General features: G+C 43.2%; 1 protein-coding gene across 1 annotated transcript; it reads left to right on the plus strand.

Annotated features, from left to right (window-relative positions):
* On the plus strand, window positions 1-10004 carry LOC310760780 (high-affinity choline transporter 1-like; the record flags this gene model as incomplete). The annotated part of the gene is made up of 8 exons (XM_083609941.1): window positions 1-175; window positions 2595-2708; window positions 3655-3810; window positions 4460-4608; window positions 5132-5275; window positions 6431-6584; window positions 6852-7069; window positions 9284-10004. The coding sequence occupies 8 exons, from the start codon at window positions 1-3 to the stop codon at window positions 9788-9790; spliced, it is 1617 nt and encodes a 538-aa protein (XP_083466067.1). The 3' UTR covers window positions 9791-10004.
* Between the last annotated feature and the right edge of the window lie 3588 nt (window positions 10005-13592).

Here is a 13592-nt window from a genome sequence, read left to right on the forward strand (position 1 = left end):
ATGGCTTTGAGCACAAGCGGCTTGGTGGCCCTAGTTGCCTTTTATGTTGTTACTTTAGCAACTGGAATATGGGCTTCCTGGAAAGCCAAGAAGCTGAAAAGCAGGAAGCCCAGTGAAGTGGCCATGGTGGGAAACAGGAAAATGGGGTTTTGCCTTGGACTGTTCACTGCTACCGGTAAGTACCAATTTCCCAAAAACCAAGGAGGTTGTGGACTCTCCTTCCTTGGAGGTTTCTAAGCAGAGGTTGGATGGCCATCTGTCATGGATGCTTTAGTTGAGATTCCTGCATTGCCAGGGGTTGGATTATAAGATCTTTGGGGTCCCTTCCAACTTACAATTCTAATGACTCATGGTGTGAGGCATCATGATGTTATAGATGGGCTTTGTAATGACACAGGATTGCCAGTTTTTAAAAGGAACTAACCTGATATCTAGGCAGGGTCCAGAAATGTGGCTGGGTGGTTATGCCAAAATTCAGAAGGGGAAAGTCAGAGTTTTCGTGTTTGTGTGTACGTTTTTGTGTCCGTGGTCTTTCCCAGCATTAATGGGGAGATGTTGGAGATGAAACATGAGACCTTTTGAATGCAAAGGGAGTATTCTACCACTGAACTACTGCATCTGAGTCTTAGGTCTAGAAGTTTTTTTTTGCAGCAGATTGATTTTAAAGCACTTCTTTCCCAAGGTTATTTATTTATTTATATTTTAAAGTTTTTTCTCCAGTTATACAAAATAAAGTGGGGAAAAAGAAAGAAGAAGGTGCAATATAGACTAATATAGCAGTTTTTATTTTATTTTAAAGCACTTCTTTTCCAAAGTTTTTTTTTATTAATTAATATTTTAAAGTTTTTCAGTTATACAAAATTATATATATATATCTTATATGCATATATGATTATTAATAACCTGCTATATTCTGTATACACTTGTTCCAAATATCAATATATTTATCCAAACAAAGCCTGCATCTATAAGCAATCCGTTCATATGTTGTGAGTGCTGTCAAGTCTTCAATCCATTGATTAAAGAGGGCCAGATTTTTGTTTTTCCAGTTCATCAATATCAGTCTTTTGGGCATACTTAGAACACATAGAATCCATTTTTGTTGTCTGTCCACTTGTCAACTTCCATATAATAAGTGTATAATTCAAAAGAATATTTCCCTCTGAATATTTTAAGTTTTTCCATACAGTTGTATTTACACAGTTCAACACTTTCACCCAAAACTTAGTGGGAATAGGACACTGTAAGAATACTATGTTTCCAAGAGGCATTATCCTCCAACAAGGAGCTGCATTCGACAGTCCTTTTCTATGCAAAACTAATGGAGTCCAATAGATTCTAAATATTATTTTCTGTTGTGTAAGCCTTAGTTTAAGATCCATCCATGCCTTTGCTATGGAAGCTAAAACACTGTCACACTGTCTACCTGGTCTACAGGAACAACCAAATCTTTTTTCCAGTTGTTTCTTATAGTCTGCATATCAAACTTATTTATTAATAACAAATATCTATAAAAAGTAATTGCCGTTTTTTTTGTTTCAAAAGATTTGGACAACTGTTCTAATACCTCTGATGTCTCAGAGGCTGAAAAAGCAGCCAATGCAAACACTGGTTTTTATTTTAATTAGTTTTTATTAAAGATTTTATTGTGCTACAAAACAAACAAACAGGGGAAAGTACCATATTTTTCCATGTATAAGACTAGTTTTCACCCCTAAAAAATAATGTCAAAAATTAGGGGGCGTCTTATACATGGGGCCCATCTCCCCCCATTTTCTTAAATCTGAGTCCCCCAAAATAGGGGGCATCTTCTATATGGGGGCGTCTTATAGACAGAAAAATATGGTACATCTTTTGTCTGCACTTTCAATTCATAGAGTCTTTTTCACAGTTTGTTTACATGTAGCGAGAGACGTTTTTGTCATGGACCTCTTGTGATTGGGGGAAAATAGAAGGGGGGAGAGATGGGGATGTTGTTCTTTGTTACAAGACATTGTAGCTGCAGATATTGCTATTGGAATGCATCTGATGGGTGGTAATTATCTCTTAAAACACTTAACGTATAAAATTCGTCTTCCTCATCTATCACTTGAACCCAAGTCATTATGCCGTTTCCATCCAATTTTTCCATACATGCCATCTTTTACCCAATTTTAAAAATGGGATTCCCCCACAAAGTTAATTTAGCGTGGATCAAATCTGGTTTTTTATTTGGCATTATATTCCATATCTTTCTAACTAACTTAATTGTGTCAAGAGTTTCCTTAATTTTAAAATATTTTGATCCTAATATCGTCCAACCAACCAAAGGTGCTATGTATGCCACTTCTTTTCCAAAGTCAATCAATAAATAAAACCTCTCGTCAGTCTGAAAGAGAAAGTATTGCAAAAGAGGTTTTCATTGCCAGGGATTGAGACCTGAGATGTCCTAAGTGCAATGTAAATATTCTATCACTGAGACATGGTCCTTCCCTTATTCAGGGGCTTATAGGAATTGGAGCTAAAGGCAGCACAGCAAAGCATTTATTTTTAGCTGGGATGTCCATTTTGAGCGAATGTCCAAGTTTAAGTGTGTTCTTCCTGCTTTCTTTCAGCCACGTGGGTTGGAGGAGCATATATCAATGGCACTGCTGAAATTGTCTACCTGCCTTCAAGAGGACTCATGTGGGTCCAAGCCCCAGCAGGATTTGCTCTGTCTCTCCTTATTGGTAAAGTTTTCAAAACAGCTTAAATATATAACTACAGTGGTACCTCGGGTTAAGTACTTAATTCGTTCCAGAGGTCCGTTCTTAACCTGAAACTGTTCTTAACCTGAAGCACCACTTTAGCTAATGGGGCCTCCCGCTGCTGCCACATGATTTCTGTTCTCATCCTGAGGTAAAGTTCTTAACCTGAGGTACTCTTTCTGGGTTAGCGGAGTCTGTAACCTGAAGCGTCTGTAACCTGAAGCGTATGTAACCTGAGGTACCACTGTATTCCATCCAATAAAAATCAGTACTGGAAATGATGAGAGCCTCATCCAAGGGGAATGCAGAAGTCTGACTTTGGTTCACATTGTTTCCTCACAAATTGCCCTTGTCGCACATACAAAAAGTCTCTCAAGGAGCAATCCAAACACAAGAGCCGCTGGGATGAGGGGGTTTCTGGATAGGTGGATCTTGGGCTGAATCTGGACTAAATTTCCCTATCTTGGGTCAGCCATAAATACTTCAGTGCAAACCCTCCATTTCTGATCCTGTGAAGCCGAAGCCAGGAAAATACCCAAAAAGGGGTGCTCCAAGGGTGTGGCAGAGGCAGGGCAGAGGAGAAGACACCCCCTATTTCAAACTCCTTTCAGCTCAGTCACATGACCTAGCAACCCAGCAGGTTGCCATCCAGCCATCTCTGAAGGTCACTGTGATGACTATTCCCAGGTCAGAGTGCTGGTCCAGGAGTGAGGAGACCCCGGTTCAAACCTCCACTCAGCTATGGAACTTGCTAGGTGATCTCAGACCAGTCACCTCCTCTCAGACTACAGGATTGTTGTTAAGGATAAAATGGGAAAGAGGAACCATGTCTGCCACTTTTAGCTCCTCAGGGGAAATTTTGGGTATCTAAAAACATTGCTTCCGCCCCGATGACAATAATAATTGCAATACAACTGCTTTTTAACAGGTGGGCTCTTCTTTGTCAATCCAATGAGATCGAAGAAGTACGTGACAATGATGGATCCACTCCAAGAAACATATGGGAATGTGATGGCAAGCCTCATGTTTATTCCATCGTTGATAGGGGACATATTCTGGTTTGCAGCTATTCTTGCTTCCTTAGGTAACTAAACATCTCTTGCTTGTCTTAAGGACTGAAGGCTTGTTTCAGTAAAGTAGGAACTGCTTTAAATACGGCCCATGAGTCGCTGCAGCCCACATTTCCACTTCATCCAATTCAAATGTCTACGGCTAGGGAAAAGTAGATGGAGTGATTTGCCCTAAATCGGATGGGGAACCTCAGACCAGGCAGCCCAATGTGGCCCTCTAGATCTCTCTCTCTCTCTCTGGCTCTTGGCATTCTCCCCAGGCCACAACCCCTCCTCAGCCTTGTCCTGCCACAACCCTACTTCATACCTGCCCTGAGGAATAATCAGAACTGAACTCCACATCTGGGAATGTTCATAATGTCTAGAGCAGCCTTTCCCAACCTCTGGCACTCCAGATGTTTTGGTGTTCAAAGGCCATCAGCCCCAGATGGTGTGGTCAATGATCACAGTCCAATGATTGGAACTGCAGACTAGTAACAACTGGAGGGCATCTGGTTGGGGGGAAAACATCTAGTCTAGAAGAATATCTCTCCCTATGTTAATGCTTGTTATCTCTTAAGGAGCAATTCTGTCACTTGTGTTGCACACTAATATAACGATGTAAGGGAAATCATGTAGCATTAAATTTCATGCTGTAGCTTAACGTTGTCCTTTTTTCCACAGGTGCAACCATGCAGGTCATTTTGGATATCCATGGTATTTTAGTCATTATTATCTCTGCATGCACGGTTATAATCTATACTTTATTAGGTGGCCTGTACTCGGTTGCATATACAGATGTAATACAGCTGGTCTTTATAACAGTCAGCCTGGTAAGTCCCAATATTGTTATTTTACTACTCACTTGAAATGTTGGTGTGATTTTTAAAAAAAAAAACCCATAACCATATTCTACACACATGGGGCTTGGTCTCAGTCTCTGCGAGGCTGTGATGGGTACAAAATGCTAGGACAAAATTATGAGTCTGGGGATAATCTTTGCCTGCAGTGAATCTGAGCACCATGAAAGTGAATGAGCGCTCTCTCTACATGTGTGGAGCTGGAGCTTCAGGTGCGAGCAGGAGCTTCTATAAGCACACTGGAGCCAGTTCTCTATAGTAATCATCAGCAACCAGCTGCTAGTAAATCAAATATTGTCTGTGGGTGAGCAGCTATCGACCCATCACTCACCTATGTCCTCTGTTTGATGGATTTTGGTGAGCAGGGCTGGGTATTTTATTTTACTTTCCTCTTTTCACTTGTGGGTAGCATATTTTGCAAACCAGAACTCAAGGCTGGTGTCCTTGTGGGAACCTGGTGGGGAAATAATTCTGATGTTTCTCTTTTTACCTCAAGTGGGTTTGTATCCCCTTCGCCCTCATGAACCCTGCAACGAAAAGCATTTCCTACACTGCTGGGCACGACGTCTTCCAAGCATCTTGGATTGGAAAAATGGAAGTGCAGTACCTTGGAAGGTGGCTCGATGACTTCTTATATTTGGTAAGAACTGCTCCTAAGGCAGATGGAGGGTAAGCTGGTGGCGCTTGCTGTTTTTATTTCATTCTGGCCAGACCGTAGAAATAGCTGTATTGGATGAGCTGGGGAAATGTATACCATGTCTGCAGAGGAAAAACACCCCTTCACAGGTGCAATTTGAATCTGAGTCCCATCTGTGGGTTAAACCACAGAGCCTAGGACTTGCCGATCAGAAGGTTGGTGGTTCGAAGCCCCGTGACAGGGTGAGCTCCCGTTGCTCGGTCCCTGCTCCTGCCAACCTAGCAGTTCAAAAGCACATCAAAGTGCAAGTAGATAAATAGGTACTGCTCCAGCGGGAAGGTAAACAGCGTTTCCGTGTGCTGCTCTGGTTCGCCAGAAGCGGCTTAGTCATGCTGGCCACATGACCTGGAAGCTGTACGCTGGCTCCCTCGGCCAATAAACGAGATGAGCGCCGCAACCCCAGAGTCGGTCACGACTGGACCTAATGGTCAGGGGTCCCTTTACCACATCTGAGAATGGATTTCCAAGTGGCTTCCTGTAATGCCCACATTACTGGCTACGCTGATAACTTTGAACTGCCCTGCTCTCTGCTCAAGTTTGGTCCACAGTGAGTGAGGGAATTAAATATTTGGCCCTCGGGCTAGTATTGCCCCTTTCTAACATTTATTTCTGCGGTTTTCTTTTTGTAAATAAAATCGGGATTAAGGGTTTTTCCCCCTCAGGACGGTGGATGGTTGTTTGTGTTGTGTTTGTGAAGTGGTGGTAGCACTTGCCCTTCTTCTGATAGGAAATGCTTTGCAGGGGGAACAGACCCAAAAATGGGGGGGGGTGTCAGGAAGGGTCAGTTGTTGGGGAGTCAGAAATGTCCCTACTTTCACCTCAGGAATGTTGGAGGGTATGAGATTGCCATTTGTTCTGATCTATTGCTGAATAGATTCCTAAGGGTTTTCCCTTCGAAGAAACAAGGCAAGAGGGAAACCACTTGGAACCACAGCAAAATTGGGAGTGAGCCCTTCGTCGCTCAAACAAGACTCAGTTGGAACGGAAGGCCACAAGGCCTAACAGCACTTGGATTGGATTGCCTGAAGCGACTTTGGGGCTGCCTGTATGTGGTGGGAGGCTGACCGATATGTTCATAACCTTCTGCTTCTCTTCCAGGTTCTTGGGAGTATCCCGTGGCAAATCTATTTCCAGCGCGTTCTCTCGGCTTCTTCTCCAAACGAAGGAAGGCTCATCTCCTATTTTTCTGGACTGGGGTGCTTCATCATGGCCATCCCTTCTGTTATCATTGGGGCTGTCGCTGCTTCCACAGGTAAGATTAGCACGCTCCATAACACCACCCAGAGGATCGCGAATCCTCCCTGACTCTTCTGGGGAGAAATAAGTTGCCGCCTTGGGTGTGATGAATTTTAGGGACAGCCAATTTCGTTCAACGATATGCTGTTCCTAGCCTAGCCTACTCTACCCGTTGGAAAAAGTGATAGGGAAGACTTCCTGTTCCTTTGCATGCGTTAACCCTCATCCTGAAATATGTTCAAACCTTTTAACATACATGACGCTTCTCTGTTTCCTTTCTAAGACTGGAATCAGACTGCCTATGGCCTCCCCAGTCCCAACGACAGAGGAGAGTCTGCCCTTATTCTCCCACTGGTTCTCTACCATCTGTGCCCAACGTATGTCGCCCTTGGTGGCTTGGGCGCCCTGGCTGCTGCCGTGATGTCTTCTGGCGATTCTGCTTTGCTCTCTGCTGGTACCTTGTTTGCTCACAACATATACAGGAAAGTCTTCAGGAAAAATGTGAGTTGTTGCAAATAATATCGACACCAGCGGGTGGAGGGAGGTCTGTGGGGGATCCAAGTGTCTTCACTATATTATTTTTGGTGCCTGCTAAAAAATTTGTTTTGTTTTGACAAGCCCACCCAGATATGTAGAATGTTGATTTGTATTTTAATCTGTTTTTAGTTTATCGTGGATTTTACGATACGATAATCTTTATTGTCATTGTCCTATACAGAATAACGAAATTGAAAAAAAATCTACATCAGACATTCAAAAACCAACAAGCCTGCTATCCCAACTATCCCAACCTGGTTAGCCCCTAAAAACTCTGATACCCCATAATTGAATACAATATACTCACACAAAGACTACCTTACACTGCGTTTAAAATCTCTATACTGATTTAATTGTTGCTTGCAACTGTTTTTACAAACAGTTTTATTGTTTTATTCCTTTCATAAATTGCATTGAGGGTTTTTTTAATACAATCAAGCAGTGCATACATTTTTATGAAATAAAATTAAAGAAAATTAAGCAGGAATTTCCTCCCGATGCAAAACAGAAGCATGATTTTCCCGCACCTGGGGAGGAAAAGGTTAAATCCTTTCTCCATGTCTGCTCTGATGCTGTCAATTGTCCCCCCCGCCCCACCATGATATTTGTATTAAAAAACGAAAGAAACTGAATGTTAAATGCAAGGCCAAATCTAGGTTCTCTCTATAAGAAGAGAGAAACTTGAAAGGCCACAACAGAAATATGCAGTGGAACATAATAAAATTTAAAGATAGGAAGCCAGTAGTTACACAGAGTTACACCACTCAGAATGATCACAGGAAATAGATTCGTAACATTTCGTAAAATATATTGCAAGGCTCCTCATCTCATTATCTCATTAGCTAAAATGGCTCTTGGGGTTTGTGGTAAGCAGTTGACTTTACCAGAAAGAATATCGCAGAGACCTTTCTTTTAAAACAAAATAAAATTCTTAATTTAAGGGATTCCTGGGAATTTCCAGGAACTGGTAACAACAGGGTTCAAGGCCACCCCAAATCCCAGAAAGACAATTTAAATAATAATACAGTGGTACCTCTAGTTACAAACTTAATTCGTTCCGGAGATCTGTTCTTAACCTGAAACTGTTCTTAATGAGAGGCGTGCTTTCGCTAATGAAGCCTCTTGTTGCTGCTGTGCCACCGGCACACGATTTCCATTCTCATCCTGGGGCAAAGTTCTCAACTCGAGGTAACTCTTCCAGGTTAGCAGTGCTTGTAACCTGAAGCGTTTGCAACCTGAGGCGTTTGTAACTTGAGGTACCACTGTAATAATAAGTGATATTGGTAAAAGTTACCCAGCTTACTGTAGTTGTGTTTAGGACCTAGCAGCCCACCTGAACTCAGCTATGAAGCTCCCTGGGAGACCTGGGAGGGCCAGTCGCCACGTCTCGGCCCCCAGCCTACCTCAAAGGGTTGTTGTACGGGTAAAATGGAGAGGAGGAGAGTCATGCACGCCACCTTGAATTCGTTGGAGGAGAGGCGGCTGTAAGAATAACGGAGGACGGCAGGAGGTTGGATACAGGGAGCTGTTGTGTGAGCAAGCTGAAGAGCAAGCTTCGCAGAGCCTCTTTTTATTAGCAGAAGTCAACAATTGGAAACGGTAGTGAAAACACTCTGAACATGACGTATTTCCATCTAAGCACATTTCCAGCGTTATCAAATACACTGGCACCTCGGGTTACATACGCTTCAGGTTACAGACTCCGCTAACCCAGAAATAGTGCTTCAGGTTAAGAACTTTGCTTCAGGATAAGAACAAAAATCATGCTCCGGCAGCAGGAGGCCCCATTAGCTAAAGTGGTGCTTCAGGTTAAGAACAGTTTCAGGTTAAGTACAGACCTCCAGAACGAATTAAGTACTTAACCCAAGGTACCACTGTACACGTGTTAGCAGGTGTTTCCCTAAAATGTTCCCCGATACTTGATTACATCTGCGTCCCCGGTCATGCTCCAGCCAAGCGTTATGTCGAGTGACCAAATCTGTGAGAAGACAAACGGTCAGGGGAAACCCCCTGTTTGCTAGCCAAGAGGCACAAGTTCAGGGAGCATGGGCGCAAGGCTCCTGGGCACGCTGTTGCCTGCCAGGTGCAAGGTGTGCCTCAGCACAAGCGGAGCGTTACCTCCACAGAAATGTAATAGCACCTAAACCAATAATAAAACACCTATTTCTTTATTTCCAGGCGTCAGAGGAAGAAGTGTTATGGGCGATGAGAATGTCCATGGTGATCTTTGGGATGATGTCTGCAGGTCTAGCTTTTCACTCCCATTCCATTTATGACCTCTGGTTCCTGAGTGGAGAACTCGTCTACGCTCTCCTCTTCCCCCAGCTCTGCTGCGTCCTCTTCATTCGCAACACCAACACTTACGGCTCCGCCGCCGGGTTCTTCTTGGGCCTCCTCCTGCGCCTCTTGGCGGGGGAGCCTGCCCTGGACATCCCCCCGGTCATCCATTACCCAGGATGCTCTCTGGTGGACGGGACCTACGTCCAGCTGTTCCCATTTAAGCTGTTCACCATGCTGGTATCTCTGCTGACCATCGTCTCCGTCTCGCATCTGTCCGCCTTTCTATTTAAGGCCAACGTCCTTCCCCGCAGATGGGACGTCTGTAAGATCGTGCGAGCTGACAGGGTGGTCATTTCCTTACCCCAGAGGCGTAAAAGAGTTGCCTGTGCCAGAACAGAGTTTTGAGCAAATGGGAGACAGATTGCATTGGTATTTTACCCATGATCCTTCTTGAAGGATCCTTAGCTCTTTGAATGAGGTCATCTTCCATGTTGTGTGATTTGTTGTTGTTGTTGTTGTTGTTGTTGAAGTCCATACTCATAGCAAAGGGCCCTCTCCCATTGTGGCACAACCTCCAACACCTTTCTTTTTTCCTAGTCCTGTTAATCCAATGGCTGGGCTCTTTTTGGAAAACATGAAGCCTTTGAAGCCCTTTCATTGGTGCTGCAGCTACAGAAATTCAGTGGGTGCAGAATGCTGCGGTGAGACTCCTTACGGGGTCCTCACCGCGGGATCACATTCACCCGGTGCTATACCAGCTGCGCTGGCTCCCGGTGGAGTACAGGATCAGGTTTAAGGTGCTGGTTTTAACCTTTAAAGCCCTATACGGCCTAGGACCCTCGTACGTACGGGACCGCCTCTCCTGATATGTCCCACGGAGGACCTTACAGTCTTCAAATAAAAACATCTTGGAGATCCTGGGCCACAGAGAGGTTAGGCTGGCCTCAACCAGAGCCAGGGCTTTTTTGGCTGTGGCCCCGATCTGGTGGAACGCTCTGCCACAAGAGACTAGGGCCCTGCGGGACTTTACATCTTTCTGCAAGGCACAGTCTGACCCCCTCCTTTGCCGATCCTTGTAGAACTCTGGCCCAGTGGTTGCCATTTGACTTTGAATTGATTTTAGAATGCTGTGTTACTTTTATTGCTGTTAGCCACTCTGAGCCCAGCTCCAGCTGGGGAGGGCGGGATATAAATAAAATATTATTATTATTATTATTATTATTATTATTATTATTATTATTCGATCGTTTAGTTGTATAGAGTGTCTTAATTGATTGGTTACTTTTGCCAAATTTGTAGCCCTCTGTGTAATGGGGGGGGGGGTGGAATTCCAATTCTGAAATGCATCCTTTATCAACAGTACCATCAACACTAGGAATGGAGCATGTGTCCTAATTTACAGAGGACGGTCCTCTATTTGAAGGTGTTGCCTGAAGGGTTGGCCTTTTTAAGATTCCCAAAGAGGGAGAGCAGGAGGAGCTCCACAAAGCTACAATTCCCAGAGTGGCTTAACAGCCAATGCCACTTCACAGGGAACTCTGAGATTTGTAGCTCTGAGAAAAGGAACAGGTATCTCCTAACATCTCTCAGCACCCTTAACAAACAACAGCTCCCAGGATTCTTTGCAGGAAGCCATGTTTAAATGAATGGTGTGAAAGTGACTCCAGTTTCTAAATAGCAGTTGCTCAGCACAAATAATAAGAGAGGTCAGTTGCCTCAGTGCCTTCTGTTTGTGATTTCCAGATACTGGACTTGATGGATCTTCCTTCAAAAACTTGATTTTCTTTTGGTATTAATAAAACGCATGATCTAAAACAAGACCTGCTTTGATGGTTTGATCACCTCATATTGCGCCTCTAATTACGTTGTCTTCCATATATTTTGCCGTATATTTTACTGTTATTTGCAAGCCACTCTGAGGCACTTGTGTAAAGTGACTAATAAGCCCCCAACCTGCAACAGTCAGCCATCATTCTGTACCCATTGAAATTAAAATTTTGCAATGTTAATTTCAGAAGGTACAGATTTCTGTTCACAAGTTGTGGAGGCTTGTCCATCTGAAAAATCTATTGGATCTGAAGACTCTGAAAGCAAATATAAGACATCATTTTCACGGTCTACTTTAAAAGCCCTATGGCAGGCTTGCTTAACCTCGGCCCTCCAGATGTTTTTGGCCTACAACTCCCATGATCCCTAGCTAGCAGGACCAGTGGTCAGGGATGTTGTAAACAAAAATTGCCCTTTTCCCTTATGGGGTATCCAAGAGCCCATATAGAGTCCTTACATAGGTTTCCTATTGGTAGGAGAGAATAACAGAGGCCAACCAGAGAATATTGAGAAGCAAAGCAGCTAGTAAGCTTGATCTTTCTTGAACTGTTGCAACAGGGTGCTCCCCTTACCCGCAGGAGAGGAAGAGGAACCCAGAAAAATGGCGTGCAAGGCCATATAAAGACTTTTGAAATTGCCACCCTGTAGATCAAGACTACCCCCAGAAACATCATACATACATCACAGAAAAGGTGGTCTAAAATAGAAATTTGAATGTTGTTTTTCTCCTGTCATTGTTTATCTCCTGTCTGGCAGGTTACTTGATTGGATTGCCTGGGGAGCCTGGCCAGTCTTTTGTAGTGATAAATACTTAGTTCCTGGGCCAGGTCACAGGCTTACACCTTATTCATATCTTAAATGTGCCCTTAAGACAGGATTTATGAGGAAAGAGACAATGGGGAGGTTTCCCACTTGACCTTGTAGAGAATACATTTACTCAGTTTAGGAATCAAAATGGTTCCAGGTTGGTCTTCTTGTGCTGATCTATGTACGTGCTTGGTTGGTACACTTTATGAACATTACCATATATCTAAGACCATAAAATTCCTATCACAGGGATGATGGGAATTGTAGTCTCAAAACATCTGAAGGCCCAAGGTTGAGGAAGCCTGCCCTATGGTTTGACCAGCCTCTCTCATCCCCTCATGCTTTACTTCAATGTCTACATTAACTCAAGCTTCAAATGAAAATTCTAACTCAGCCTGGAAGCTAGGCAGCGTATATCAGTGTTATAAGTCTGTAGTTAACTAACTGTATACCCTAAAATGTTCCCCACAATCTTTTGCTGAACTGCAACAGGCTCTTCAGAAAACAAGTTAACACGGAAAGGGATTCCCTTAAGGTAAATAATATGCTGGGTATAGGGAAAGGGATAGATCAGTTATAGCTAATCCTCTACACACCCACATATGTGGGTTAGCAAACAAAAGAAAAATGGCTGGTGCCTGTTTTAACAAATGCAGGACTTGCGCATAAAGAGCCCCAGTAGCATACTTTAAATCCCACTGTTAGGCAGGTTTAGTGAAACATAAGAAGAGGCTTTTAAACCTTCTTTTAATGCATTCAAACTACCTCAGGCAACTGGCTCCCTTTACCCCTCCTGCCGAGAAACAGACTACACACTGAAGTAAGTTTAAAATATACTTTACTTACAGTTGTGCATTGTTCTTATCAGTAATAAGAAAATGCAGATAAATGTTCTTAGTGGAAAAAATACATCAAAGAATGTTGAGGCAACTACTGAAATTGTTCAACTTTTTTTTAAAGAAAAAAAACAATGTTGTTGAGGTTTTTTTTTTACCAAAAATGACAAAAAATGTTATTTTTCAATTGACTTGTCTTTGAAATCCCAGTAATGTCTGCAAAGATGCAGATGTATAGCAACCCTAGGCATGTCTGCCTCTGTCACTTGCAGAGAGAGAGAGAGAGAGAGAGAAAGAAAGAGAGAGAGAGAGAGAGAGAGAGAGAGAGAGAGAGAGAGAAATGGAACAGGAAATGAACCTTACTTCCTCTCAGGAGGAGAGGAGAGGCAACACCACTGAACCTTCTCTAACAATTTAGAACTCTGTGATCCGTAACCCTTTCGCACCTAACTAGCATTGTTAGGTTTGATTTCAAATCTCCCACAGGTAGATACTTCTAACCTAAAGCATCCTAAAATTGCCAAAACCCACCACACCATTAGAAGAGAGACGAAAAGAAACAGAATTGTAACCTTTGTGCAAAATTTCTGAAAACCCTAATGCAACATAAGGCAGATAAGGAGTGTTGCAGCTCCTGCTAAGCCAGTGCTCCATTTGTAAATGCCTTTTTGTTCCATTATTAATGACTTTAGGTCCCACTCTTTATAGGAACTTGAAAAACCACAAGAGACTGCAGG

This window comes from Podarcis filfolensis (genome assembly GCF_964270895.1).
Source record: "Podarcis filfolensis genome assembly, chromosome: 4".
Classification (NCBI taxonomy): domain Eukaryota; kingdom Metazoa; phylum Chordata; class Lepidosauria; order Squamata; family Lacertidae; genus Podarcis; species Podarcis filfolensis.